Source organism: Nymphaea colorata, chromosome 8, assembly GCF_008831285.2.
Source record: "Nymphaea colorata isolate Beijing-Zhang1983 chromosome 8, ASM883128v2, whole genome shotgun sequence".
NCBI classification, from domain to species: domain Eukaryota; kingdom Viridiplantae; phylum Streptophyta; class Magnoliopsida; order Nymphaeales; family Nymphaeaceae; genus Nymphaea; species Nymphaea colorata.
In genome coordinates, this window is record NC_045145.1 from 22,028,192 (window position 1) to 22,054,611 (window position 26,420).

The 26,420-nt window shown below is 40.5% G+C and overlaps 5 protein-coding genes across 5 annotated transcripts; 3 read left to right on the plus strand and 2 right to left on the minus strand.

The window, feature by feature from the left end:
* Positions 1-2,510: 2,510 nt before the first annotated feature.
* LOC116259108 (uncharacterized) lies at positions 2,511-5,656 on the minus strand. Its single transcript, XM_031636749.2, has one exon. It carries the CDS (start codon positions 5,546-5,548, stop codon positions 2,915-2,917), a length of 2,634 nt encoding a protein of 877 aa, XP_031492609.1. The 5' UTR covers positions 5,549-5,656; the 3' UTR covers positions 2,511-2,914.
* A 4,786-nt stretch (positions 5,657-10,442) lies between these two features.
* LOC116259617 (metalloendoproteinase 1-MMP-like) lies at positions 10,443-10,886 on the plus strand. The gene has a single exon (XM_031637474.1). The coding sequence runs from the start codon at positions 10,443-10,445 to the stop codon at positions 10,884-10,886; it is 444 nt and encodes a 147-aa protein (XP_031493334.1).
* A 523-nt stretch (positions 10,887-11,409) lies between these two features.
* On the minus strand, positions 11,410-11,955 carry LOC116259618 (metal tolerance protein 12-like). Its single transcript, XM_031637475.1, has one exon. It carries the CDS (start codon positions 11,953-11,955, stop codon positions 11,410-11,412), a length of 546 nt encoding a protein of 181 aa, XP_031493335.1.
* A 2,839-nt stretch (positions 11,956-14,794) lies between these two features.
* LOC116259619 (metalloendoproteinase 1-MMP-like) lies at positions 14,795-15,259 on the plus strand. The gene has a single exon (XM_031637476.1). It carries the CDS (start codon positions 14,795-14,797, stop codon positions 15,257-15,259), a length of 465 nt encoding a protein of 154 aa, XP_031493336.1.
* Positions 15,260-20,025: 4,766 nt separating this feature from the next.
* Positions 20,026-21,006, plus strand: LOC116259620 (metalloendoproteinase 2-MMP-like). The gene has a single exon (XM_031637477.1). It carries the CDS (start codon positions 20,026-20,028, stop codon positions 21,004-21,006), a length of 981 nt encoding a protein of 326 aa, XP_031493337.1.
* The last annotated feature ends 5,414 nt before the right edge of the window (positions 21,007-26,420 follow it).

The window sequence follows — 26,420 nt, forward strand, 5'->3', positions numbered from 1 at the left end:
TTTCATTGTTGACTCGACCAATCGTCACAGGAGACGCTCATGGTGTTCCTCGGGCTGTAAAGCGGCAGACAGTAGTATATTCCCTTTGGTCGTTGCGTTTGCCCGTCCCTCGTCGTCCCGTTCCTTCTCCTCCCTCTCTCCATCTTCTGCAACTTTTGCAACAGAAGCGAGCGCGCATAGAGCTTTATCTTGGAAACAAAGCTGTTATGAACCCGTCGGCCGGCCGCAAATCTGTGGAGAGGATATTGGATGGAGAGAAGTGTATGATGGCAGCTTGTTAATCCTCTTATTCCGTCACCTTTTGTTCGACTTGCCGTCTTCATTCTGGCTTTCGCTATGGTTTGGTAGCTGCTTCCATCTCGCATAGAAACCGTGATGCTTCACAAATTATTATTATTATTAAAAGCACCATCCTGCCGGCATCGCCAACCCGAGTACCGAGGGCCTGGCCGGCGTGATTATTTAACCCCATTCTTCTTCTTTTCTCTTTTTCTCTCTCATGCTCTGATAGACGTCGGCGTCTCCCGAATTGCCGGCCAGTAGGAGGCGTTGACGGCCTTTGACTTTCCATCTTCCTTTATGCCCTTTTGACTTCCCATCTTCCTTTATGCCCTTCTCTCTCTCTTTCTCTCATGGTGTCACTGGTCACTGCCAAGAGTTTCACATAGAAATTCTCAGTGCCAGGCAGAACCCTCAGCAGGGACAATGAGGTAGAAAGCCCCGCGGCCGCTGAGGGTTTAGTTTCTGCCTACAGAAAACTCAATCCCAATACAATAATGGGGTTACTGTCGATAGAAACCAAGCCCCTGGCGACGGGGGTTTGATTTCGGCCAATAGAAACGGGGTTCGTTTTTCTGATGACAGAAACCAAACACCTGTTGGGGTTCCTCTCGTTTGCGTAGTTTTTTTTCTGAAGACTACAACTTGTTCAACTACAACCCCGAGGAAGGGAGACTCACCTCTCCCACCTGAAGGTTCAATTATTCACTCAACTTTTTGTTGCTTTAGGATACAAGACCAATTTTCATGTCTCCCAATGCTTCTTCTTCTTCGCCTAAGGTTTTGGCAAGCAGAAGAAACGAACAAAATTTTGGCAATTCAATGGGAGGTTGAGACCGTCTCTTTCCCGCATCCCGAGAAAATCTAAAGCAGCCCAAAGGAGTAGTGCTCACGAGGAGTTCGTCTGCCTGATAACCCGACAAACTACGTTATGCTTCTCAAGGCTTACAAGAAGCAATTTTGAGAGGATACGAGAAAGGATGGTACAAAACCTCTACCCAACGTCTGGAGATTGGTATCGTTAAATCTTGGAAAAAAGTTAACCCCTTCAGAGTCGTCCAAGGATGAGACCAAAGATGGTTCTGCGCAGTGGCTTGAAGACGTCGAAACACACCTTTCACGAAGTGATCGGAATATGTCAAAAAAAACTTCACTTTGCAAAATCATCTTTAGGACCTTATTAATTTTGCAGATTGCGGCCTTAGAATTTGCAAGATACGAGAAGTTCTTATTGTCCAATGACGCAGGAAGTGAGGTAAAATACAGGCACGTCAATTGCTGGTTGAAACTACCACGTATTCGTCCAACTGTTACAGGCAATACATGGAATGAACTAAATGTAGCATTCTTGACCGAAAGGTGTAGACGATAATGGTGGATATTTTGCTGCAATCAGATATGGATTCAACATTTGCCAGATGCATTCGAAAGGACTTTACTATTTGGCTTTTGGTTAGCATTAGAAGCAATTTTCTGCCCACATTTGCTAATAATAATAAACGGTTGATTTGGAGAGCCTAAGGATAAAGAAGAAGAGGGCAGCTAAAAATCATAATTTGCTGAAGAGCCACGATCTCCACAAAATGCTAGACTCTATGATGTCAAGTTAACTCGCTGCCTAAGCAGGATACTGCAATTTCAGCATTTTCATAGCACAGGAATAGTGCACACCCTTTTGTCTCACTAATTTCCTCCAGTAACATCCATGGCAAAGGAAATTATTAAACTGCTTCAAATAACTGACTTAGGCCTATTTTTTTAAGCACTCTTTAGTCACAGGATTTATTTGCAATATGAAATTCCTGGTGGACAAGCCACATTGTTGCCAACAAGCTGCATATAATACAACTTCTTTCTTACACCCATGTCTAGGCACTATCCTAACAGGAGGTCATTGGCAAAACAATGTTTGGATATGGTAATGGTGCCACTTCCTCTCAACAAGAGAATAAAAGTGGACATCAAGCAATTTTACTCTGTACTGTCAAACAGTTCAAAAACTGCTTGAAAACGAAAAGGAGCTCCCAAACAGCTGGTAGAGGCAGAAATTCCATAAACATGATGATGACAATGCTTCACCAATGTATGGAAATCATATCTGAAAACTAGACCCCTCAAACGGAGCTTTAAAGGCAATCAAACATGGCAAACCAACCTCAGATAAAGAATTACAAGGCAAAACTCAATTTACATATGGAAAAACAGCAGCGAATTCCAAATAATGCTAAGCATCACAGAAAATCTTTGTATGAATTTTGATGCAATTTAATGTTAACGTTACACAACGATGCAGCAGATGCAATTTAATGTTATAGTACATGACAATGCAGCAGATAGAAGGCTTTGCCAAATTTCTGCTACTAATAATTCAAGCGGACTAGCTCATGTGACCCATACAGCATTTCCATTAGGTCATGAAAATTCAAGAAATGAGACTGAATACTTGGTCAGCTGTATAGCCTTTAGGACAATATTGCTTCGTTACCTGATTCCTCTAAAATCCCAGGTGCAGGCTACAGGTGGGATGCAATATGGTATTTTCACATTGCTACAGCAAATGTGAATGAAACAATAATAATTTTAAAAAGCTGCAGACTGGAGTCTGTACATGTAACAAAAAATTGATGCGAAACCTTTATTTGCCTTTTACATATTCCACCTGAAGGGTTAAATCATTGATTCCTGCATGGTGCAAGACATTAGCAACCTGTTGCTTTGTAGCTTTGTCACTTTCAGCAGATAGATGAAGATGGAAGGTTCCCACAATCTCTGTGTTTGTCAAACTCCATACATGAATGTTTTGAATATCACAAACACCCTTTAGCTTCATAACGTCATTAATGGCTTCTTTTACTTCCTTTTCATGAAATCTGGGGACTCTTTGAAGCAATATCTCGGCAGAGTTCCTGAGCAGTGGTATCACAGAAGATACTATCATGACTGAAATAAATATTGAACAAGCAGGGTCAGCGGCTAGCCATCCCTTGTACTTTATGAGAAGAGTTGAAATTACAACTCCTAAGCTCCCCATTGTGTCAGCAAGGACGTGTAAAAATATTCCCTCCATATTGTGGTCGATATGATTATGCATCTTGGACCCTTTCTGCAAATTACTGTTCAAATCTCCTGGATGTGAATGCTTATGCTGCAAGGAACAATGGGAGTGTGCATCAGGATGCACCATGATGCAATTCTCTGAAGGATTTCCATGGGAGACTTTCAAATTATGCACCCCAACATGGCTCTGGTTATCATGAACATGGGAATGGGCATGTGCGTGGCCTTTTCCCTGGCTGGAACATGATTTCTCAGTGCAAGTGTCTTCCAGGTTGCTGCTATTTCTGTGGGCCTGCTGATGACTTTGAGTACCACTATATAACGAACTTTCAATGTGATGATTATCATGACGATGATGATCATGGTGATGATTATCATGACAATGGTGATCATTATCATGACAATGGTGATGACTGGAACTTCTTGTCTCACACATGAATTCTCTTTCCTGATCATGGTCATGATGATGATGGTGATGGTCAACGTCACTGGCGACGTTGCAAATTTTCTCGTCATGAGGATCATTTCTGGAACCACATGTGCTTTTAGTCACAGACTGGTCATGTCTCCAGTTACTATGGTCATCATGCTTGTGAGAGCAACCATGTTCATGTTCATGGGAATGGGAATGATGCCCATGAGAATGTGAGCATGCCCCAGCTCCACCATGAGCATGATGATGCTCTTCATGGAAAAAAATCAAGCCAACCAAATTGACCACAAGGCCTCCAATAGACACCGACAACAAACTACCGGTGGAGATCTCCTGGGGATCAAGAATCCTCTCAAATGACTCCACAACAATAAGAGCTCCAACCAATACAAGGAAAACTGCATTGACATAACCAGAAAGAACTTCAAATCTACCACGCCCAAAATTGAACTGCGAATTTCCAGGCAACCGCGAAATATATGAAGCATAGAGCCCAATGGCTAGAGCAGCACAATCGAACAACATATGACAAGCATCTGAGATAAGGCCCAGGCTATTACTCATGAATCCCACAATAAACTCCACAAACATATAAAGAGTATTAATCAAAAGAAACAGAGCAATCTTTCTTGATTTCCTTTCACTCAGAATGTGGCGAATGGGACCCATGACCATCGAAAATAGAGACTCCGAAGAACCTGATCCCAATTCTGGAGATTTCGACAGTTCGGGACCCAATTCATTAACTGCGACCCAGAGTGCAAAGCTAACTACTACGAAACCAAACAGAGAAAACTCAGAGAAGTAGAAGAGCTCCAAGACACAAGTACAGCACAAGAGAACCAAAAACTCCCTTTCAGAAATTCTCTGTGAAGGCGAAGATCCAGCACCCCCTGAACGCTCTTCGCCATACAATTCAGTCAGAATGACACCAAAAAATATTGAACAGAACAAAGGCCAAATCAGTCCTCCGAAACTAACGGCATCCGAACCCCAATTCCCCTGCAACCAACTCACAAACGCGAACGGAGAGAGAAAAGCCGAGGCAAACCAGAGGGAATATAACCGGACACCTTTCTTACCCAGCTGCTTCAGCGATCCCCAATTCGATCGCTCCAAGTACCCCAGATAACCCGAAGCGAAGGGGCAAACAATCCGTAGGATCCCAAAACACTTGAATGAATCTGAATACCAATTTATATAACTGGACGAGAAGCAATCGGTTCGATCCCAACCGAAGGCAAGAACAAGCAGAGCGAGAAGAAGAGAGGTGATACCAGAAACCCTTCGGAAGCGATCCCCATTGGCGACAGCCTTGGCGGCGAGGGAACCAGAGAAGTCCGCGAGGATGGTAGCGGCGGGCCCGGCGACGTGGAGCGACTGGAAGCGAAGGAGAAGGACGAGAGAGAGGAGGGCCCCCTTGACGGCGAGGGGGCGGAGGACGGGAAGGGAGAGGGAGGGACGATGCTGCGAAGAGAAAAGTAGAGAGAGGATGAGGGAGGAGGAAAGGGTAAGGAGGAAGGAGAAGGGGAGGACAGACAGAGTTGGGGAGGAGTTGAGGAAGGGGTGGAGGGTGTAGAGGGAGAAGGTGGAAAGGAAGGTGGTGATGAAGAGAGGGGTGGTGGTGGCAGTGGCGGCGGCCGGTTGGCTGAAGCTGCGGCGACTGGAAGGCGTCGGCGTGGGGGTTGGGGTCAGGAGAGGCGGGTACAGCAAGTATGGTCGGGATTGACGGGCCGGGAGGGAGACTTTCAGAGACTTCTGGTGGCGGTGGTGGTTCATGGTGGTGGCCGTGGACGTGACGGTGGTGTTCTCACTCTCCCTCTACAGTGTCTCTGAGACCGCGGTTGGGTGGTGGTGGTGGTGGAAGCCGGGCTTCGGACGCCGGGAAGCAAAAGCAACTCGAAGTCAAGTCAAAAAGAGGGCGCCCCCGCGCCTTCTTTGGGGGTAGGGCCGACAATTCTTCGCACCGCAACGTCAAGCCGCCAATTACTTTCTGAATTACAAAGCTTTTGATTGTTTCTCTAGAAAAAAAAAAGTGATGGTCAATTGGAATTTATATAGCGCAAAATATGACATTTCAGAATTTAAAATACCACATGTACGTCGAAAAAAGGAACTAATTCCAACGAGACTGTGCCTATCCCCATAGAAGATATTGGAGCCCATACATCTCCAACCTTTTCTGTTGATGGATCTTCTTTTGCCTTTGGCATTAGAAGTTGATGCTTGGTGCTGCTGTTGAACTTTATTTTGATGATGATTTCTCCAATCCCACTGGTAAACCAATCCACTAATCTCAAACTCCGCAGTTTTAATTTGTTCCACAGCTAGTCTTCTTCTTAAACTTTGTCCACATGCTTCTTATTTTCATCATGCTTAGTAACACCCATAATTTTTTTAGTAGCCGAAGAATATCTAATAGTGTCATTCTTTTCATAGCAAATGGTGGTACACTGCCCCGCACATAGGGCTGTTCCTTGAGTCGAACCAACTTGGGCTCAACTGGAACTTGTTAGGTAAAACTCTACTTGAACTCAACTCTTTAATAAACAAGTCGAGGTTGAGTAAAAAAATGAACTTGTTTAATTTAATGAGTTAAAAGTAAGCTAGGCAGGCTCAACTCGACTCATGGAGAATGAACATGTAAAAAATACTTTCATTTTTTATCACAAGGGAAAAGTTACCCTAACCAACCCACAGGTTCGGGGTGTAGGGGTTTAGGTTCCTCAGCATGTTACTTTATAGTAAAAATAAGTTTTTATACATGGCTTCGCTAAGCTCCAACCGAATCTAGCTTGAGCTTAGCTAGGTTTGAGCTCTCTAAGCTCGAGCTGGAGCTTACTAACTTGAGCTCGAGGCAACCTTAAGTTGTGGCTTATGCTGGCTTGCTCAACTCAAACTTGGCTCATGAACTGCCCTGCTAGTCGCACTACTCCCACTTCCTTCTACATGGAAAACGAACGAGGCACTTCACTGAGGATGGGAATGTCTCCTTTCTAAAGCTGCGATCGAGCTTGACAAAATTAATGAACATGAATGTCATTGATAACAGTGCATCTACAATACTAAATCTAACAGCGTGATCCTACTTTTGTTAATAGATACCATAGTGACGGTTGCCTTTGTCAATGCATCATATTTGAATATTGTATATGCTTAGTGTATCCACTTTATTGGATCTTCATATATTTAGGTTCAAATTCTGGTTTAAGTATGAACGAAGAAAAGTTTGTATCGTGTCTGAATCCAAATGTACAATCTAAACTCGATCAAGGTATACCAAAAATTCGAATCAGATTCCAACTTTAATTTAAACCGAACATGAAAACATGTTAAGAACCGACTTGCCAAATGCAAATGTTATTACATCTATGAGATTTACTTAAAACTAAATCTCAAGATGAATCTGTAACCGTTCTGGATATTTGTTTAATTCTAAATCCGAATCCAACTGAATGTCATTTCTTTAACTTGATTAATATCCAATTTCTTAATAAAATGTTAATTTTTTATATCTGATTTTGTTGAAATACTAGTTCTGTGAAAATTTCATTCAAATCTGACGTATTGACACCCCTAATTAAATAGGTCCCAAGAGCAACACAGCCGACCTTGACCTTTCACAAGGCTTGGACATACAACACAATGCACAGACAATTTGTTTGATGGATTATCATGCAGTTAATATAGTTGCTGGAGTTTGGATGGATATACGGTGTACTATTTTATCAAGCTAACTAGGGTTGGTGATAGACTTTATTGCAGGCATACATTCCAGTAAAAACAACTATTTTCCTTCATATTTTGAGGAAAGGACATCTGCATCGGCCATTGTAGCCATCACTCTAAACTTGCAAGGGTGAAAAAAAATTGCTGTAAGGTGAATATCATTGTTGCTATTACAAGTTGGTAGAGCCCAAAAGTTCACCTTGAAGGGCAGAACTTTAAAAAGAAAAATACAATGGTAAAGAGGCACTGACATGCAAATAGTCAAATGGCTATGAGACACTAATATGCAAATAGAAGCAACTATTTTTGGGTTTTGTTAAGTATAATAAAGTTTGTTAAATGGCTTGCCTTGTATTCGGAAGGGTTATAGCTGTACTGGTAAATATCACACCTGCACACGCTCAATGTACGTAGATCCTGATCAAACAACTATCTGAGATAAACTGAAATAAAACTATTTAGTTAAGGATAACAATAATCAAATAATTGTTTGATTAGTAAATATGTTACTAATAGATAGTTGTTTAAGCTATTTAAATGATTGATTATTAAGATATAATCGTACACATCTACCGATGTTTTGCGGTCATTTATTAAAATGAATGGTAAAATGTTTTCCCATGCTTGTGTCACTTCTACCAATGTTTTTCGGTTGCCGGTAATAGGCGTATCGTTTGTAGTGATGCTTTTAGTTTATTAGTGTCATTAGTTAACTTATGTGGTGCGTTGCGCAAACCAATGTGGTGTGTGCAATGACACATATATTGTCTGATTTAAGTAAGAAAAGATGCACCATGATTCTTTTAGAGAGACATTTGATTCTATCAACTTTTGAAGCTGCTGAAATCAGCATGCATATACTTCTGCATGGAGTTACTTTAGATGTGGTTCTATGTAAGAGCCATGTGTTTCTTTGGTGTATTTTCCCCATGATCAAGTTCCTCCAGTGCCCAAAATGGTTTCTACATTATCCTTTGTTACAATCCTCATGCTTGATCAAGTTCCTCCAGGTGCCCAAAATGGTTTCTACATTATCCTTTGTTACAATCCTCATGCTTCTCGTCTAGACCAACTATATGGAGTGGGCTTCTGGTCACAATGGCGACTTCCATTACTAGGCAGGGGCAGAATTCCTTAACCTTCTGGCTATGGCAAAGGACAAAGCCATAAAGTGCTCCCCTCCCTGAAAAGATATTTTCAACATTTCGGCTATTTGGACACGGTTGCCGACAGAGGATTCTCTCTTGTTTTTTATGAAGATCTAGAAGCTGCCGTGAAGAAATACCAAGCGTTCTTCAGCCTGCCTCAATGCTACTGGTATAGTCGACACAGCAACAATGCACCAACTAATCCAGCTGAGATGTGGCGTACCAAACATAATCAAAGATCCAGTGCCGGCAAAATTCCACCAGATTAATGTCACCGGCAACTCAAGTGAAAGAACTTCAAACCTACCATGCCCAAAATTGAACTGCGAATTTCCTGGCAACTGCGAATTTCCAGTATCTTGAGGAAAGGACATTTGCACCAGCCACTACAGCTATCACTCTGAACTTGTAAGGGTGAAAAAAAAATTGCTGGTAAGGTAAATATCATTGTTGCTCTTACAAGGTGGTAGAGCCAAAGGTTCCCCTTGAAGGGTAGAACTTTAAAAATAAAAGCACAATGGTAAAGAGGCACCAGCATGAAAATAGTCAAATGGCTATGAGACACTAATACGCAAATAATAGTAACTATTATTAAATTTTGTTAAGTATAATATAAAGTTTATTAAATGGCTTGCTTTGTATTCAGAAGGGTTATAGCTGTACTGGTAAATATCACACCTTCACACACTCAATGTATGTAGATCCTGATCAAACAACTATGTGGGATTAACTGAAATAAAAACTATTAACTAACATTTAGTTAAGGATAACAATGATAAAATAGTTGTTTGATTCGTAAATAGGTTATTGTTAGATAGTTGTTTAAGTTGTTTCAAACAATTGATTATTAGGATATAGTCATTACACACAGTGTGGATACATTTACCAATGTTTTTCGGCCAACAAAAGTTTTTACCGAGCAAACCATCAGTAAAATGTTTTCCCATGCTTGTGTCACTTCTACCAACGGTTTTCGGTTGCCGGTAATAGGCGTATTTTTTATTGATGCTCATCATTTACTAGTGTCATTAGTTAACTTATGTGTCGCGTCACGCAAACCAAAGTAGTGTGTGTCATTACACATGTATTGTCTGATTTATGTAAGAAAAGATGCACCATGATTCTTTTAGGGAGACATTGGATTCTATCAATTTTTGAAGTAGCTGAAATTAGCATGGATATATTTCTTTATGCAGTAACTTTAGATGCCATTGCTCACCTGGTTCTACATGCCCTCTATATAAGAGCCATGTGTTTCTTTGGTGTATTTCCCCATGATCAAGTTCCTCCACATGCCCAAAATGGTTTCTACATTATCCTTTGTTGCAATCCTCATGCTTTTGGTCCAGACCAACTATATGGAGTGGGCTTCTGGTCACAATGGCAACTTCCATTACTAGGCAGGAGCAGAATTCCTGCAACTTTCTGGCTATGGCAAAGGACAAAGCCATAAAGTGCTCCCCTCCCTGAAAAGATATCTTCAACATTTCGGCTATTTGGACACGGTTGACGACACAGGATTCTCTCTTGTTTTTGATGAAGATCTAGAAGCTGCCGTGCAAAAATACCAAGTGTTCTTCAGCCTCAATGCTACTGGTATACTCGACACAGCAACAGTGCACCAACTAATCAAGCCGAGATGTGGCGTACCAGACATAATCAAAGATCCAGCGCGGGCAAAATTCCACTAAATTAATGTCACCGGCAACTCAAGTTCATCATTATACAGTCTCAGAAACGAACGTTGGCCACCATCCAACAGGAGACTATTGTATAATATCTCGGTGAACGGGCACATGCCATTTCGTATAGCAAATCTGAGGCCTGTCATCCATGAGGCATTTGAAACATGGGCTTTGTTCTCGCCATTTGACTTCACAGAGACTTCGATCGAGAGAATCGCTCAGTTGCGCATCGGATTCTACAGATGGCAGCACTTAAATTGTCCAATTTCGTTTGATGGACCAGACGGCGTGCTCGCACACGCATTTTATCCGCCATCTGGGAAGCTTCACTTCAACGCAGATCGTATATGGGCGATGGACCCTGAGAGGTTGATGAACACGAGAGAATCATACGACCTTCAATCGGTCGCCGTTCATGAGATCGGCCATCTATTGGGGATGGGTCATAGTACAGTTCCAGAAGCAATCATGTATCCTAGCTTGGATCCTCAAACAAGGAAGGTGGAGCTGCATGGCGATGATATTGCAGGAATCAATGCTATGTATCCTAGCTGATTGATTCTTGGAGTTAATTCTTACAAGGCTATGAATCCTTAGGCATAGTGATTCTTAGGGTTTTGACTAGGTTATGCATCCTAATCTCACTTGCCACATTTTTGTGACAAATTGTCACCCAATATTTTTGTTAATCAATTTCTATTTTTTGTTGGCTCCTTCTCTCTCGTTCTCTCTCCCCCACAATTTGAATTGTAACCTATCCTGAGCCCTGAACCCATGATGGTAGAATTAAGGATGTGAATGGATTAGATTCAAATAAGATATAGCCTTAAACCATATCCGCTTTTTCGGATAAACAGATATTCACCATGTTGACATTGCAAATTTTCTAGTCATGGTTGTAAGATTTGTGAAGACTACAAGGATAATTTCTTGAACCACATGTGCTTTTAGTTAGAGACTGGTCATGTCTCTAAGTCACTATGGTCATCATGCTTGTGAGAGCAGCTATGTTCATGTTCATGTTCATGGGAAAGAATGTGAACATCACCCAGCTCCACCATGAGCATGATGATGCTCTTCATGGAAAAAAAATCAAGCCAACCAAATTCACCACAAGGCCTCCAGTAGACACCGGCAACAAACTACCGGTAGAGATCTCCTGGGGATCAAGAATCCTCTCAAATGACTCCACAACAATAAGAGCTCCAACCAATACAAGGAAAACTGCATTGACATAACCAGAAAGAAATTCAAACCTACCACGCCCAAAATTGAACTGCGAATTTTCAGGCAACCGTGAAATATATGAAGCATAGAGCCCAATGGCTAGAGCAACACAATCGAACAATATATGACAAGCATTTGAGATAAGGCCTAGGCTATTACTCATGAATCCCACAATAAACTCCACAAACATATAAAGAGTATTAATCAAAAGAAACAAAGGAATCTTCCTTGATTTCCTTTCACTGAGAATGTGTCGAATGGGTCTCATGACCATAAAAAATAGAGACTCCTCAGAACCTGATCCCAATTCTGGAGATTTCGACCGTTCGGGACCCAATTGATTAATAGCGACCCAGAGACGAAACCAAACAGGTTCGGGGTTTATATTCCTAAACATCTTACTTTATAGTAAAAATAAGTTTTTGTACATGGCTTGGCTAAGCTCCAACCGAATCTAGCTTGAGCTTAGCCAAGTTTGAGCTCTCTAAGCTCGAGCTGGAGCTTACTAACTTGAGGTTGAGGCGACCTTAAGTTGCTGGCTCTGCTCAACTCAAACTCGGCTCATGAAGAGGCCTACTACATGGAAATTGAACAAGGCACTTCAGTGAGGATGAGAATGTCTACTTTCTAAAGCTGCGATCGGGCTTGACAAAATTAATGAACATGAATGTCACTAATAGTAGTGCATCTACAATATTAAATCTAACAGCGTGATCCTAATTTGTTAATAGACATCATAATGACGGTTTCTGATGTCAATGCAACATATTCGAATCATGTATATGCTTTATTGTCTCCACTTTATTTGATGTTTATATATTTAGGTTCAAATTTTGGTTTAAGTATGAACGAAGAAGAGTGTGTATCGTATCTGAATCCAAATTAACAATCTAAACTCGATCAAAGGATACCAAGCATTCGAATCAGATTCCAACACTAATTTAAACCGAACCTGAGCAGACATGTTAAGAACCGACTTGCCGAATGCAATTGTTTTACATCTATGAGATTTACTTAAAACTAAATCTCAAGATGAATCTGTGTCCGATTTGGATATCGTTTTAATTCTAAAATCCGAATCCAATAGGATGTCATTTCTTCAATTTGAGTCATATCCAATTTCTTAATCAAATATATATGATTTTGTTGAAATACTAGTTCCGTCGAATTTTTTATTCAAATCTGATACATCAAACACCTAATTAAATAGGGCACAACAATTACACCACTAATCATGACATCACACGGCTTGGAGTTACAGAACAATGCACAGCCAATTTGCTTGATGGATTATTATGGGTGAACAACGAGTCGAATAGCTCAAGATCGACTTGTTAAAGCTCAGCTCGTGAATGAGTTTGAGCCGAGTCATTTGCTTAATGAGTCGAGCTCGAGTTCATGAGTCGACTCGTTCAAATCATCGAGTTGAGTTCGAGCTCAACACATAACTGCCGAGTCGAGCTTGAACCTTAATCAAGTTTGTTGAGCCTCAATCAAGTAGATATATTCAAACGATTTTACGAGTTTGTCGAGTCTTAATCGAGTTGAGCTTGAGCTCAACATGTAACGATGAATATCAATTCTATTCAAACAAGTTTGTCGAGCCTTAATCGAGTCGAGCTCGAGTTCAAGACATAACTGTTGAGTTGAGTTCAAGCTACTTCCGTCGAGCCATTTTCGAGCCCGAGGTTTCATTAGTCGAGCCGAGCTCGAGCTAACTGAACTTGGGCTCGACTCAGCTCATGTTCACCCCTATGGATTATTGTGCAGTTAATAGAGTTGGTGAGGTTTCGATGAACATACGGTGTACTATTTTATCAAGCTAGCAAGGGTTGGTGATAGACGTTATTGCAGGCATACATTCTAGTAAAAACAATAATTTTAGTTCATATTTTGAGGAAATGCAACTGCCACTGTAGCTATCACTCTAAACTTGTAAGGTGAAAAAAAAAAATTCTGGTAAGGCAAATATCATTGTTTCTATTACAAGTTGGTAGAGAAAAAAAGGTTTCTTGAAAGGCAGAACTTTAAAAAAAAAAACCGCACCTATTTTTGGGTTTTGTTAAGTATAATAAAGTTTATTAAATGGCTTGCTTTGTATTCTGAAGGGTTATAGCTGTACTGGTAAATATCACACCTTCACATACTCAAATAATGTAGATCCTGATCAAACAACTATCTGGGATAAACTGAAATAAAACTATTAACTAACATTTAGTTAAGGATAACAATGATCAAATAGTTATTTGATTGGTAAATAGGTTATTGTTAGATAGTTGTTTAAGTTGTTCAAGCAATTGCTTATTAGGGTACAGTCATTATATTAGAGTGTGTGGACACATTTACCGATGTTTTTTTGGCCGACAAAAGTTTTTACCCAGCAAAACCATCGGTAAAATGTTTTCTGATGCTTGTGTCACTTCTACCAACGTCCCAACAATAGAAGTATTTTTTTGTAGTATGCTCATCATTTATTAGTGTCATTAGTTAACTTATGTGGTGCGTTGCGCAAACCAAAGTGGTGTGTGCCATGACACATATATTGTCTGATTTAAGTAAGAAAAGATGCACCATGATTCTTTTAGAGAGGCATTTGATTCTATCAATTTTTGAAGCTGCTGAAATTTGCATGCATATATTTCTGCATGGAGTAACTTTAGATGCCATTGCTCACCTGGTCCTACATGCCCTCTATATAAGAGCCATGTGTTTCTTGGCTGTATTTCCCCATGGTCAAGTTCCTCCTGATGCCCAAAATGGTTTCGACATTATACTTTGTTGAAATCCTCATGCTTCTGGTCCAGACCAACTGTATGGAGTGGGCTTCTGGTCACAATGGCAACTTCCATCACCAGGCAGGGGTAGAATTCCTAAAACTTTCTCGCTATGGAAAAGGACAAAGCCATGAACTGCTCCCCTCCCTGAAAAGATATCTTCAACATTTCGGCTATTTGGACACGGTTGCCGACACATAATTCTCTCGTGTTTTTGATGAAGATCTAGAAGTTGCCGTGCAAAAATACCAAGTGTTCTTCAGCCTCAATGCTACTGGTATACTCGACACAACAACTGTGCACCAACTAATCCAGCCGAGACGTGGCGTAGCAGACATAATCAAAGATCCTGCGCTGGCAAAATTTCACCGGATTAATGTCACCGGCAACTCAAGTTCATCACTACACAGTCTCAGAAATGGACGTTGGCCACCATCAAGTAGGAGACTATTGTATAATATCATGGAGAACGAGCACATTCCATTTCCTATAGCAGATCTGAGGCCTGTCTTCCGTGAGGCATTTGAAACATGGGCTTCGCCATCGCCATTCGACTTCACACAGACTTCGATCGAGAGAATCGCTCAGTTGCACATCGGATTCTACAAAGGGCAGGACTTAGATTGTCCAATTCCATTTGATGATCTTGGTGACTTTCTGGCACACGCATTTTATCCGCCATCTGGGACGCTTCACATCAACGCAGATAAAATATGGGCGATCGACCCTAAGATATTGAAGAACACGGAAGAATCGTACGACCTTCAATCGGTCGCCGTTCATGAGATCGGCCATCTACTGGGGTTGGATCATAGTAGAATTCCAGAAGCAATCATGTATCCTACCTTGGATTCTCAAGCAAGGAAGGTGGAGCTGCATGGCGATGATATTGCAAGAATCAATTTTATGTATCCTCGGTCCAGCTGATTGATTCTTGGAGTTAATTGTTACAAGGCCATGAGTCCTTAGGCATAGTGATTCTTAGGGTTTTGACTAGGTTATGTATCCTATTCTCACTTGCCACATTTTTGTCACCTTTGTGACAAATTGTCACCCTACATTTTTGTTAATCAATTTCTGTTTTCTGTTGGCTCTCTCTCTCTCACAATTTGAACTGTAATGTGAATGGATTAGATCCAAATCAGATATACCCTTAAACCATATCTGCTTTTTCGGATAATCAGATATTCACCATGTTGACGTTGCAAATTTTCTCATCATGGTTGTGAGATTTGTGAAGACTACAAGGATCACTTCTGGAACCACATGTGCTTTCATGGTCATCATGCTTGTGAGAGCAACGAGCAACCATGTTCATGGGGATGGGAATGATGCCCATGAGAATGTGAGCATGCCCTAGCTCCACCATGAGCATGATGACGCTCTTCATGGAAAAAAATCAAGCCGACCAAATTGACCACAAGGCCTCCAATAGACACCGATAACAAACTACCGGTAGAGATCTCCTGGGGATCAAGAATCCTCTCAAATGACTCCACAACAATAAGAGCTCCAACCAATACAAGGAAAACTGCATTGACATAACCAGAAAGAACTTCAAATCTACGACGCCCAAAATTGAACTGCGAATTTCCAAATCGAACAACATATGACAAGCATCTGAGATAAGGCCTAGACTAGTACTCATGAATCCTACAATAAATTCCACAAACATATAAAGAGTATTAATCAAAAGAAAGAGAGCAATCTTTCTTGATTTCCTTTCACTCAGAATGTAGCGAATGGGACTCATGACCATCGAAAATAGAGACTCCGAAGAACCTGATCCCAATTCTGGAGATTTCGACGGTTCGGGACCCAATTGATCAACTGCCAGAAGAAGAGAGGTGATACCAGAAACCCTTCGGAAGCGATCCCCATTGGCGACAGCCTTGGCGGCGAGGGAACCAGAGAAGTCCGCGAGGATGGTAGCGGCGGGTCCGGCGACGTGGAGCGACTGGAAGCGAAGGAGGAGGACGAGAGAGAGGAGGGCCCCCTTGGCGGCGAGGGGGCGGAGGATGGGAGGGGAGAGGGAAGGACGATGCTGCGAAGAGAAAAGTAGAGAGAGGATGAGGGAGGAGGAAAGGGTGAGGAGGAAGGAGAAGGGGAGGAGAGACAGAGTTGGGGAGGAGTTGAGGAAGGGGTGGAGGGTGTAGAGGGAGAAGGTGGTGATGAAGAGAGGGGTGGTGGGGGCAGTGGTGGCGGCCGGTTGGCTGAAGCTGCGGCGACTGGAAGGCGTAGGCGTGGGGGTTGGGGTCAGGAGAGGTGGGTACGGCAAGTATGGCCGGGATTGACGGAGCGGGAGGGAGACTTTCAGAGATTTCTGGTGGCGGCGGTGGTTCATGGTGGTGGCCGCGGATGTGACGCTGGTGTTCTCCCTCTCCCTCTATAGTGTATCTGCGACCGTGGTTGGGTGGTGGTGGTGGAAGGCGGGCTTCGGTCGCCGGGAAGCAAAAGCGACTCGAAGTCAGGTCGAACAGAGGGAGCCTCCTTTCCTGCTTTAGGGGGAAGGCACGTCAAGCCGCGAATTTGTTTCTGAAATACAAATCTTTTGATTGTTTCTGTAGAAAAATAAAATAGAGCCATGGTTGAATCCAGTCATCTCAAACTCCACGGTTTTAATTTCTTCCATAGCTAGTTTTCTTCTTAAACTTTGTCCACATGCTTGTTATTTTCATCATGCTTAGTAACGCCCAGAATTTTTTAGTATCTAATAGCATCATTTTTTTCATAGGAAATGGTGCTGAATTGCCCTGCACATAGGGCTGTTCCATGAGTTGAACCAACTCGGTCTGGGCTTGAACTCGTTAAGTAAAACTCTATTTGAACTCAACTCTTTAACAAACAAGTCGAGGTTGAGTCAAAAAATGAACTTGTTTAATTTAATGAGTTAAAAGTAAGCTAGGCAGGCTCAACTCGATTAAACTCAATTAGGAAGAACATGTAAAAAATACTTTCATTTTTTATCACAACTAATGGTCTTCTTTGAGGTAGCCAACCCACAGGTTCGGGGTTTAGGTTCCTGAACATCTTACTTTATAGTAAAAATAAGTTTTTATACATGGCTTCGCTAAGCTCCAACCGAATCTAGCTTGAGCTTAGCCAAGTTTGAGCTCTCGAAGCTCGAGCTGGAGCTTACTAACTTGAGTTTGAGGTGACCTTAAGTTGTGGCTTATGCTGGCTCTGCTCAACCCAAACTCGGCTCATGAACAGCCCTACTAGTCACACTACTCCCACTTCCTTCTACATGGAAAACGAAGAGGCACTTCAGTGAGGATGGGAATGTCTCCTTTCTAAAGCTGCGATCGAGCTTGACAAAATTAATGAACATGAATGTCACTAATAACAGTGCATCTACAATACTAAATCTAACAGTGTGATCCTACTTTTGTTAATAGCTACCATAATGACGGTTATGGATGTCAATGCATCATATTTGAATCATTTATATGCTTAGTGTATCCACTTTATTGGATCTTTATATATTTAGGTTCAAATTCTGGTTTAAGTATGAAGGAAGAAAAGTTTGTATCGTGTCTGAACCCAAATTTACAATCTAAACTCGGTCAAAGCATACCAAAGATTCAAATCAGATTCCAAGTTTAATTTAAATCAGATTCAAAGCTACGTTAATTTTTTATATATTGGTATCCTTTAAAGCATAGAAATTGAAATATTTTTTAAAATAATGTCCTTTCGCCTAAACATTCTTGCTCCGCCTGTGGCCAACTATGATAGATAAGCCAAATTTTGAACCCATCTATATCTTCATCCTACGTGGATTTGGTAAGGAAGCGAAGATGTTTCTAGTTAGCCCGTGACTTCATGAAAGCCGCCAAGCAGTTCGGAGTATATTGGTCTCTTCTTGTATCTTCTGTCTTTTCCTCTATGTTTTACATATTGACAAAAGGAGAGTTTTTTTTTTTTTTTTTTTTTAAAGCGAATATGGACAACAAATGGAGTTGATTACTTCCTTCCTCGGGGATTATGCTTTTTCCCTTCTCAGGGTTCTTACCTCATGGTTTATGATCTTCTCCTTTTTTGTGAAATACTTTTGGGCATTTCTCGTTTATAGGCTCAAACAAGGGCAGTTGGATTTTCTGATGCAGATCTTGATTTTGGTGGCAAATGCCAAAGATGCTCCAGGTTTACCTTTTCATTTTGCAGATATGGACACTTTATTTTTCCATGTCATTATATATATATATATATATATATGTATATATATATATATATATATATATATATATATATATAAAAGAGAGAGAGAGAGAGAAAGAGATTGGAACGCATGTGAAGCCTAAAAGGAAAGCTACCCAAGTGAAAGAACAACTTGCATCTCTATGTAAAAGCAAAAGCGTGTAAAAAACCGACTTGCCAAATGCAAATGTTATTACATCTATGAGATTTACTTTAAACTAAATGTCAAGATGAATCTGTATCGGATTTGGATATTTGTTTAATACTAAGTTCGAATCCAACCGAATGTCATTTCTTCAATTTGATTAATATCCAATTTCTTAATCAAATGCTATTTTTTTTTTATATATCTGATTTTGTTGAAATACTAGTTCTGTCAAATTTTCAGTTCAAATCTAATACATTGACACCCCTAATTAAATAGGGCACAACAGCAACACCGCCGACCTTGACATTTCACAAGGCTTGGAGATATGGAACAATGCACAGCCAATTTGTTTGATGGACTTTTATGCAGTTAATAGAGTTGCTTGAGTTTGGATGAATATCAGGTGTACTATTTTATCAAGCCAGCTAGGGTTGGTGTTGGACTTTATTGCAGGCATACAACCCAGTAAAAACAATGATTTTCATTCATATTTTAAGGAAAGGAAATCTGCATCGGACACTGTAGCTATCACTCTAAACTTGTAAAGGTGAAAAAAAAAAAATGCTGGTAAGGTAAATATCATTGTTACCATTACAAGGTGGTAGAGCCAAAAGGTTCCCCTTGAAGGGCAGAACTTTCAAAAGAAAAACACAATGGTAAAGAGGCACCAACATGTAAATAGTCAAATGGCTAAGAGACACTAATATGCAAATAACAGCAACTGTTTTTGGGTTCTATTAAGTATAATAAAGTTTATTAAATGGCGTGCATTGTATTCGGAAGGGTTATAGCTGTACTGGTAAATATCACACCTGCACACACTCAATGTACGTAGATCCTGGTCAAACAACTATCTGGGATAAACTAAACTGTTTAGTTAAGGATAACAATGATCAAATACTTATTTGATTGGTAAATAGGTTATTGTTAGATAGTTGTTTAAGTTGTTCAAGCAATTGATTATTAGGATATAGTCATTATATTAGAGTGTGGACACATTTACCGATGTTTTTCGGTCAACAAAAGTTTTTACCGAGCAAAACCATCTGTAAAATGTTTTCCCATGCTTGTGTCACTTCTACCAACGTCTCGGCAATAGGCTTATTTTTTTGTAGTATGCTCATCATTTATTAGTGTCATTAGTTAACTTATGTGGTGCGTTGCGCAAACCAAAGTGGTGTGTGCCATGACACATATAGTGTCTGATTTAAGTAAGAAAAGATGCACCATGATTCTTTTAGAGAGGCATTTGATTCTATCAATTTTTTGAAGTTGCTGAAATTTGCATGGAGTAACTTTAGATGCCATTGCTCACTTGGTTCTACATGCCCTCTATATAAGAGCCATGTGTTTCTTTGTTGTATTTCCCCATGATCAAGTTCCTCCACCCAAAATGGTTTCTACATTATCCTTTGTTGGAATCCTCATGCTTCTGGTTCAGACCAACTGTATGGAGTGGGCTTCTGGTCACAATGGCAACTTCCATTACCAGGCAAGGGCAGAATTCCTGCAACTTTCTGGCTATGGCAAAGGACAAAGCCATAAAGTGCTCCCCTCCCTGAAAAGATATCTTCAACATTTCGGCTATTTGGACACGGTTGACGACACAGGATTCTCTCTTGTTTTTGATGAAGATCTAGAAGCTGCCGTGAAGAAATACCAAGCGTTCTTCAGCCTCAATGCTACTGGTATAGTCGACACAGCAACAATGCACCAACTAATGCGGCCGAGATGTGGCGTACCAGACATAATCAAACATCCTGCGCTGGCAAAATTCCACCGGATTAATGTCACCGGCAACTCGAGTTCATCACTATACGATATCGATAACAGCCGTTGGCCACCATCAAGCAGGAGACTCTTGTATAATATCGAAGAGAACGAGCACATGCCATTTCCTATAGATGAGCTGAGGCCTGTCTTCCGTGAGGCATTCCAAACATGGGCTTTGTCCTCACCATTCGACTTCAGAGAGACTTCGACCGACAGAATCGCTCAGTTGCACATCGGATTCTACGGAGAGGGGCACTTAGATTGTCCTCTATTTGACGACTTGCTCGCGCACGCATCTTATCCACCACATGGGATGCTTCACATCAACGCAGATTATGAATGGGCGATCGACCTTGAGATCTTGCTTAGCACGGAAGATTCGTACGACGTTCAATCGGTCGCCCTTCATGAGATCGGCCATCTACTGGGGTTGGGTCACAGTACACTTCCAGAAGCAATCATGTATCCTACCTTGGATTCTCAAACAAGGAAGGTGGAACTGGATGACGATGATATTGCAGGAATCGATGCTATGTATCCTCGGTCTAGCTGATTAATTCTTGGAATTAATTCTAACAAGGCTTTGAATCCTTAGGCATAGTGATTCTTATGGTTTTGACTGCGTTCTGCATCCTACTCTCCTTGCCACATTTTTGAGACAAATTGTCACCCTATATTTTTGTTTATCAATTTCTATTTTTGTTGGCTCCCTCTCTCCCACAACAAATTGAATTGTAACCTGCATGATGGAAGAATTAGGGATGTGAATGGATTAGATTCAAATCAGATATACCCCTAAACTATATGTGCTTTTTCGGATAATCAGATATTCGCCATGTTGACGTTGCAAATTTCCTCGTCATGTTTGTGAGATTTGTGAAGACTACGAGGATCATTTCTAGAACCACATGTGCTTTTAGTCTGAGACTGGTCATGTCTCCAGTTACTATGGTCATCATGCTTGTGAGAGCAACCATGTTCATGTTCATGGGAATGATGCCCATGAGAATGTGAGCATGACCCAGCTCTACCATGAGCATGGTGATGCTCTTCTTGGAAAAAAATCAAGCCAACCAAGTTGACCACAAGGCCTCCAATAGACACCGACAACAAACTACCGGTGGAGATCTCCTGGGGATCAAGAATCCTCTCAAACGACTCCACAACAATAAGAGCTCCAACAAATACAAGGAAAAGGGCATTGACATGACCAGAAAGAACTTCAAACCTACCACGCCCAAAATTGAACTGCGAATTTCCAGGCAACCGCGAAATATATGAAGCATAAAGCCCATGGCCAGGGCAGCACAATCGAACAACATATGACAAGCATCTGAGATAAGGCCTAGGCTATTACTCATGAATCCCACAATAAACTCCACAAACATATAAAGAGTATTAATCAAAAGAAACAGAGCAATGTTTCTTGATTTCCTTTCACTCAGAATGTGGCGAATGGGACTCATGGCCATCGAAAATAGAGACTCTGAGGAACCTGATCCCAATTCTGCACATTTCGACAGTTCGGGACCCAATTGATTAACTGCGACCCAGAGTGCAAGGCTAACTACCACGAAACTAAACAGAGAGAACTCAGAGAAGTAGAAGAGCTCCAAGACACAAGTACAGCCGAAGAGAACCAAAAGCTCCCTTTCAGAAATTCTCTGCGAAGACGAAGATCCAGCACCCCCTGAACGCTCTTAGCCATTCAATTCAGTCAGAATGACACCAAAAAATATTGAACAGAACAAAGGCCGAATCAGTCCTCCGAAACTAACGGCTTCCGAACCCCAATTCCCCTGCAACCAACTCACAAACGCCAACGGAGAGAGAAGAGTCGAGGCAAACCAGAGGGAATATAACCGGGCAGCTTTCTTACCCAGGGACGATGCTGCGAAGAGAAAAGTAGAGAGAGGATGAGGGAGGAGGAAAGGGTGAGGAGGAAGGAGAAGGGGAGGAGAGACAGAGTTGGGGAGGAGTTGAGGAAGGGGTGGAGGGTATTAGACGTTATGCAAATCTAGTCGATATAGGCAAGTTGAATCTTTCCAAAGATCTTACCGTTGTAAAATCCCTCTTTTCTTTCCTTTTTCTGAGAATAAGATAACACTTGGACGTTATGATTAATCAAATTCCAGTTTTCTTCCATACATTGTTTATCATGGTATCAGAGAGCCTGGTCGAAGTCGACCAAGGCAAGCACGGGCAGCATCATCTTCATCTCCCGCAGGTGTTTCTTTGCAGCAGAACACTGCAGAACCTTCTTCTCTGTTCAACAACAGTCCTGCACTCTTTTTTTTCTCCTACACCCACCACCACCTGCCAACTTCATAAATTCGCCGTTTTTTCCACCGACCATCTCTCACCGTGAGACTCTATAGGAACCATCGTTTTTCCGTTGGGCTTCCAACGGTCCAGTGCTCGACCGAATCCGACACCTGTGCTGGTCGGAATCACACTTTTTCCGGCAGCCTACCCCTGTGCGGTCCCCTGTTTTGGGCAAGAAGTCCCTGTTTTGGGCGAGAAGTTCCTTGCTTCAACTGACTCCGACTCTACTTGTCTCCTCGCTTAAGGGAAAGTGATCAGACTGCCTGACTGCCTGATCAGTGAAGAACTTTATGTGAATGCCCTTATTGCAGACCTAATGGACCAGATGCACAATCCCACCAGTGATGGACGTTTTTCCCATGGTGGAGAGTAGCCTCAACATGGTATGATGAAGACAATCCATTTTATCTCAATCATTTTCGGATAATCCTGGTACTGTTCTTGCATTAATGGGTGAAAACTATGAAGTTTGGCGTTGGCTTTGCCAGCCAATGAACTTGGTTTTGTAGATGGTTTCATTCCTAAGCCAACGTCTCCTAAATCTCTTGTTGTTTCCTGGGAGCGATGCAACAATATGGTCTTGTCATGGGTGCTGAATTCTCTTCATAAAACCTTGTCGTCAACAGTGATTTATGCTAACAACGCAGTCATGTTTGGACTGAACTTAAAACTCGTTTTTCTCAGTCCAATGCTCCTAGACTTTATCAGATACAACTACAGATTATTAACTGCAAACAATTGCAGTCTTCCATTAGTGTTTATTACACTCAGCTTAAATCTCTATGAGCTGAGTATGATTCATATGTTATTTTGCCTACATGTGATTGTGGTGCCATGCGACAAGTTAAGGATATATATGAACAACAACGTTTACTTGAATTTTTAATGGGGCTAAATGAAAGCTACAATGCTATTCGTAGCCAAATCCTCCTTGTGGAGCCAACACCTTCCATTCCACATGCTTATTCTTTACTTGTTCAAGAAGAGCGTCAACGAGATGTCCATATTTCTCTCCCATCCCAAAACATTTGTGCTGCAGCCATTCAATGACAAAATAATGAGAGGGACCTTAAGTTTAAAGGCAAATGACATATGCAATGTGAGCATTGTGGGAGAATGGGGCACACTAAGGCCCGATGTTATCACATTCATGGTTTTCCTAAGAGGGGCGTCTCTAATTCTAAAAGCCAGCAACTTAAGGTAAACTCTTCAACTTATGATGCTTTATTGCCAACTCATTCACCATCAAAACCTCGAACCGATGGCGTCAGCTTCACCCCAGATTTGTACTGCCAATTCATGGATTTATTAAACACACAAACTCCCAAGGTGAACATTGCAGGTATGATATCCCAACCTGTTGCTTGTTTTGTTTATTCACCAAGATGGATTATAGATACCGGAGACACCCATCACATGGCAAGTTTCGTTTCTATTCTCTCTTTTCCTATTCGAGTAGATTATAACCCTGTTAAAATGCCTAATGGATCAACAACACCTGTCACTCACACAGGACAGGTTTGGTTAAATCCACTTCTCACGTTATCCAATGTTCTTTGTGTCCCAACCTTTTCCTTTAATCTTGTTTCAGTTCCTAAACTTGTAGCTGAAAATAACTGTGATGTTATTTTTAATGATTCTTGTTGCATTGTTCAGGACCGTCACTCGAAGAGGAAGATTGGGCGGGGTAAATTGGAGAATGGCCTATACGTTTTGGAGATTGAGAAGCTGCTAGGGATGTCAATGGATCGGATTCGGATCACCGATCCGAATCGTCTTTAAAAAATCGGATATGGTAACCAATTTAATATCCGAATAAGAAATCGGATCGGATTCGGATTTAAGAATTAACATCCGAATGGCTGAACTCAACAAAATAGACATTTTTAAAAATATGAAAATTAATCGTAAATAAATATATTTAATACAAAAAAACAGCTAAACTCATAAAATTGTTTTATTTATCAAATTATCAATTATTTTATTTAATCAATCAATTTAATTATTTTGTATAATCATATAATAAGTCTAAAAGTCTTAGGTATTTGATATATAACACATAATTCACAAATTTAAAAACAAAAATCTTTAATTAGTAGGAAAATAACAAATTGTTTGATTTAACAAATTATATGATTTTATTAAATAATACAACAATTTTACGTAAAAAAAAAACAGCTATTGCAATGAAGCTAAGAGGATTAACCCAAGGAGTTAGTATCATGAAAGTTTGACATTATTGAACATATTTTTTACGGATGAAATGCAAATTTTTGTAATTAACACATCCTTTTGTAATTATTTGTCTAACTATTCAAACATATCATTTGTTAAAACATGCAACCTCATAAAAAAATTATTTAGTTGATAAACTAGTTGTTTTAGATAAATATTTAAAAAAAGATAACTGGTCAAAAAATGTACTTGAAAATAATATAACACATCCTTTTCCTAACTTAAAGACATAGAAATCAAATATGACGAATTTTGAGTATGAAGAACTTATTGAGAAAATAGATAAGTTAACAGTTAAAACATCTTAAGCAACTCAGTCAAAATCAAGTAATAAATATTTGTTCATAAAAAAAATTATGAAAATGTAAAAGATCATAATAAAATTATTTATCCAAAGAACTTAGGAATAACACTCAACAATATTTTACAACTTGTTAAATTAAAATCACTTAAAAAAGATCAAAATAAATAAATAGGAACTAAGAAGTTTATTTGAACACAAAAAATAAATATTAGAGTTAAAACTTTCATAAAAGATGAATACGATGTCACAAGACAAGATGATAAGTCAATTCCTTAATAAAAATTTCAGTACTAAACCATATAAAATCACATGAAGGAAGAAGTAATCTAACTTTTACTAAAATATTTATAGAAGAAAAAAATTATGGCTACCTTCCAATCAATATATTCTGAAATTAAAGATAAGTTTTATATTTAAAAAAAAAAGAACTGAAAATTTTTAGTTTAGCGATATGATATTTGGATCCGAGTTTAGTTTAAGCCCACCCAAATCCAACCCACAACCCACAAAACCCAGCCCGCCCCTTTCGTTTGCCTTGAAAATGGCAAAATTGCAGTGCCGCTGCAGCAGGAAGAGAGTGAGAGGGAGAGAACCAGAGACAGGAGATCGAGAAATAGAATGAAAGAGTGAGGAAGGGAGCACGAAAGACGGAGAGAGCACTAAGCAGGGCTGCAGGCAGCAGGAAGGAGGTCTGTAGAGAAGAGGAGAAAGAAGAATGTGAGGAAAAAGGACACAAGCAGACACAACGGTCCCCAATCACCAGAAGCGGAAGAAGAATATAGTAAAAAGCCCATAAATCATAATCAAATTCTTCTCCTGTGATCCTTCACCTTGTTGGTCAGTATTTTTTTTCTCTGTTGTTTCGGGGATGATTCATTTCCGTCCGTCGATCTTTTTGCAGACCCTGCGGTGATTCAGCAGTTCAGCTATAAGAGGCCACCATGTATAAGCAGGTTTCCCTCTTGTTTTGATGCTTCATTCTTATTATCAACAAATTGTTTGTGAGGATGCTCATTGGTTTTAAGGTTTCAAGGCCAAAAGGTTTCTTGGTTAGGATTTAAATATGGATACTTTCATGAGTATATTATCTTGCTTGTTTGCAC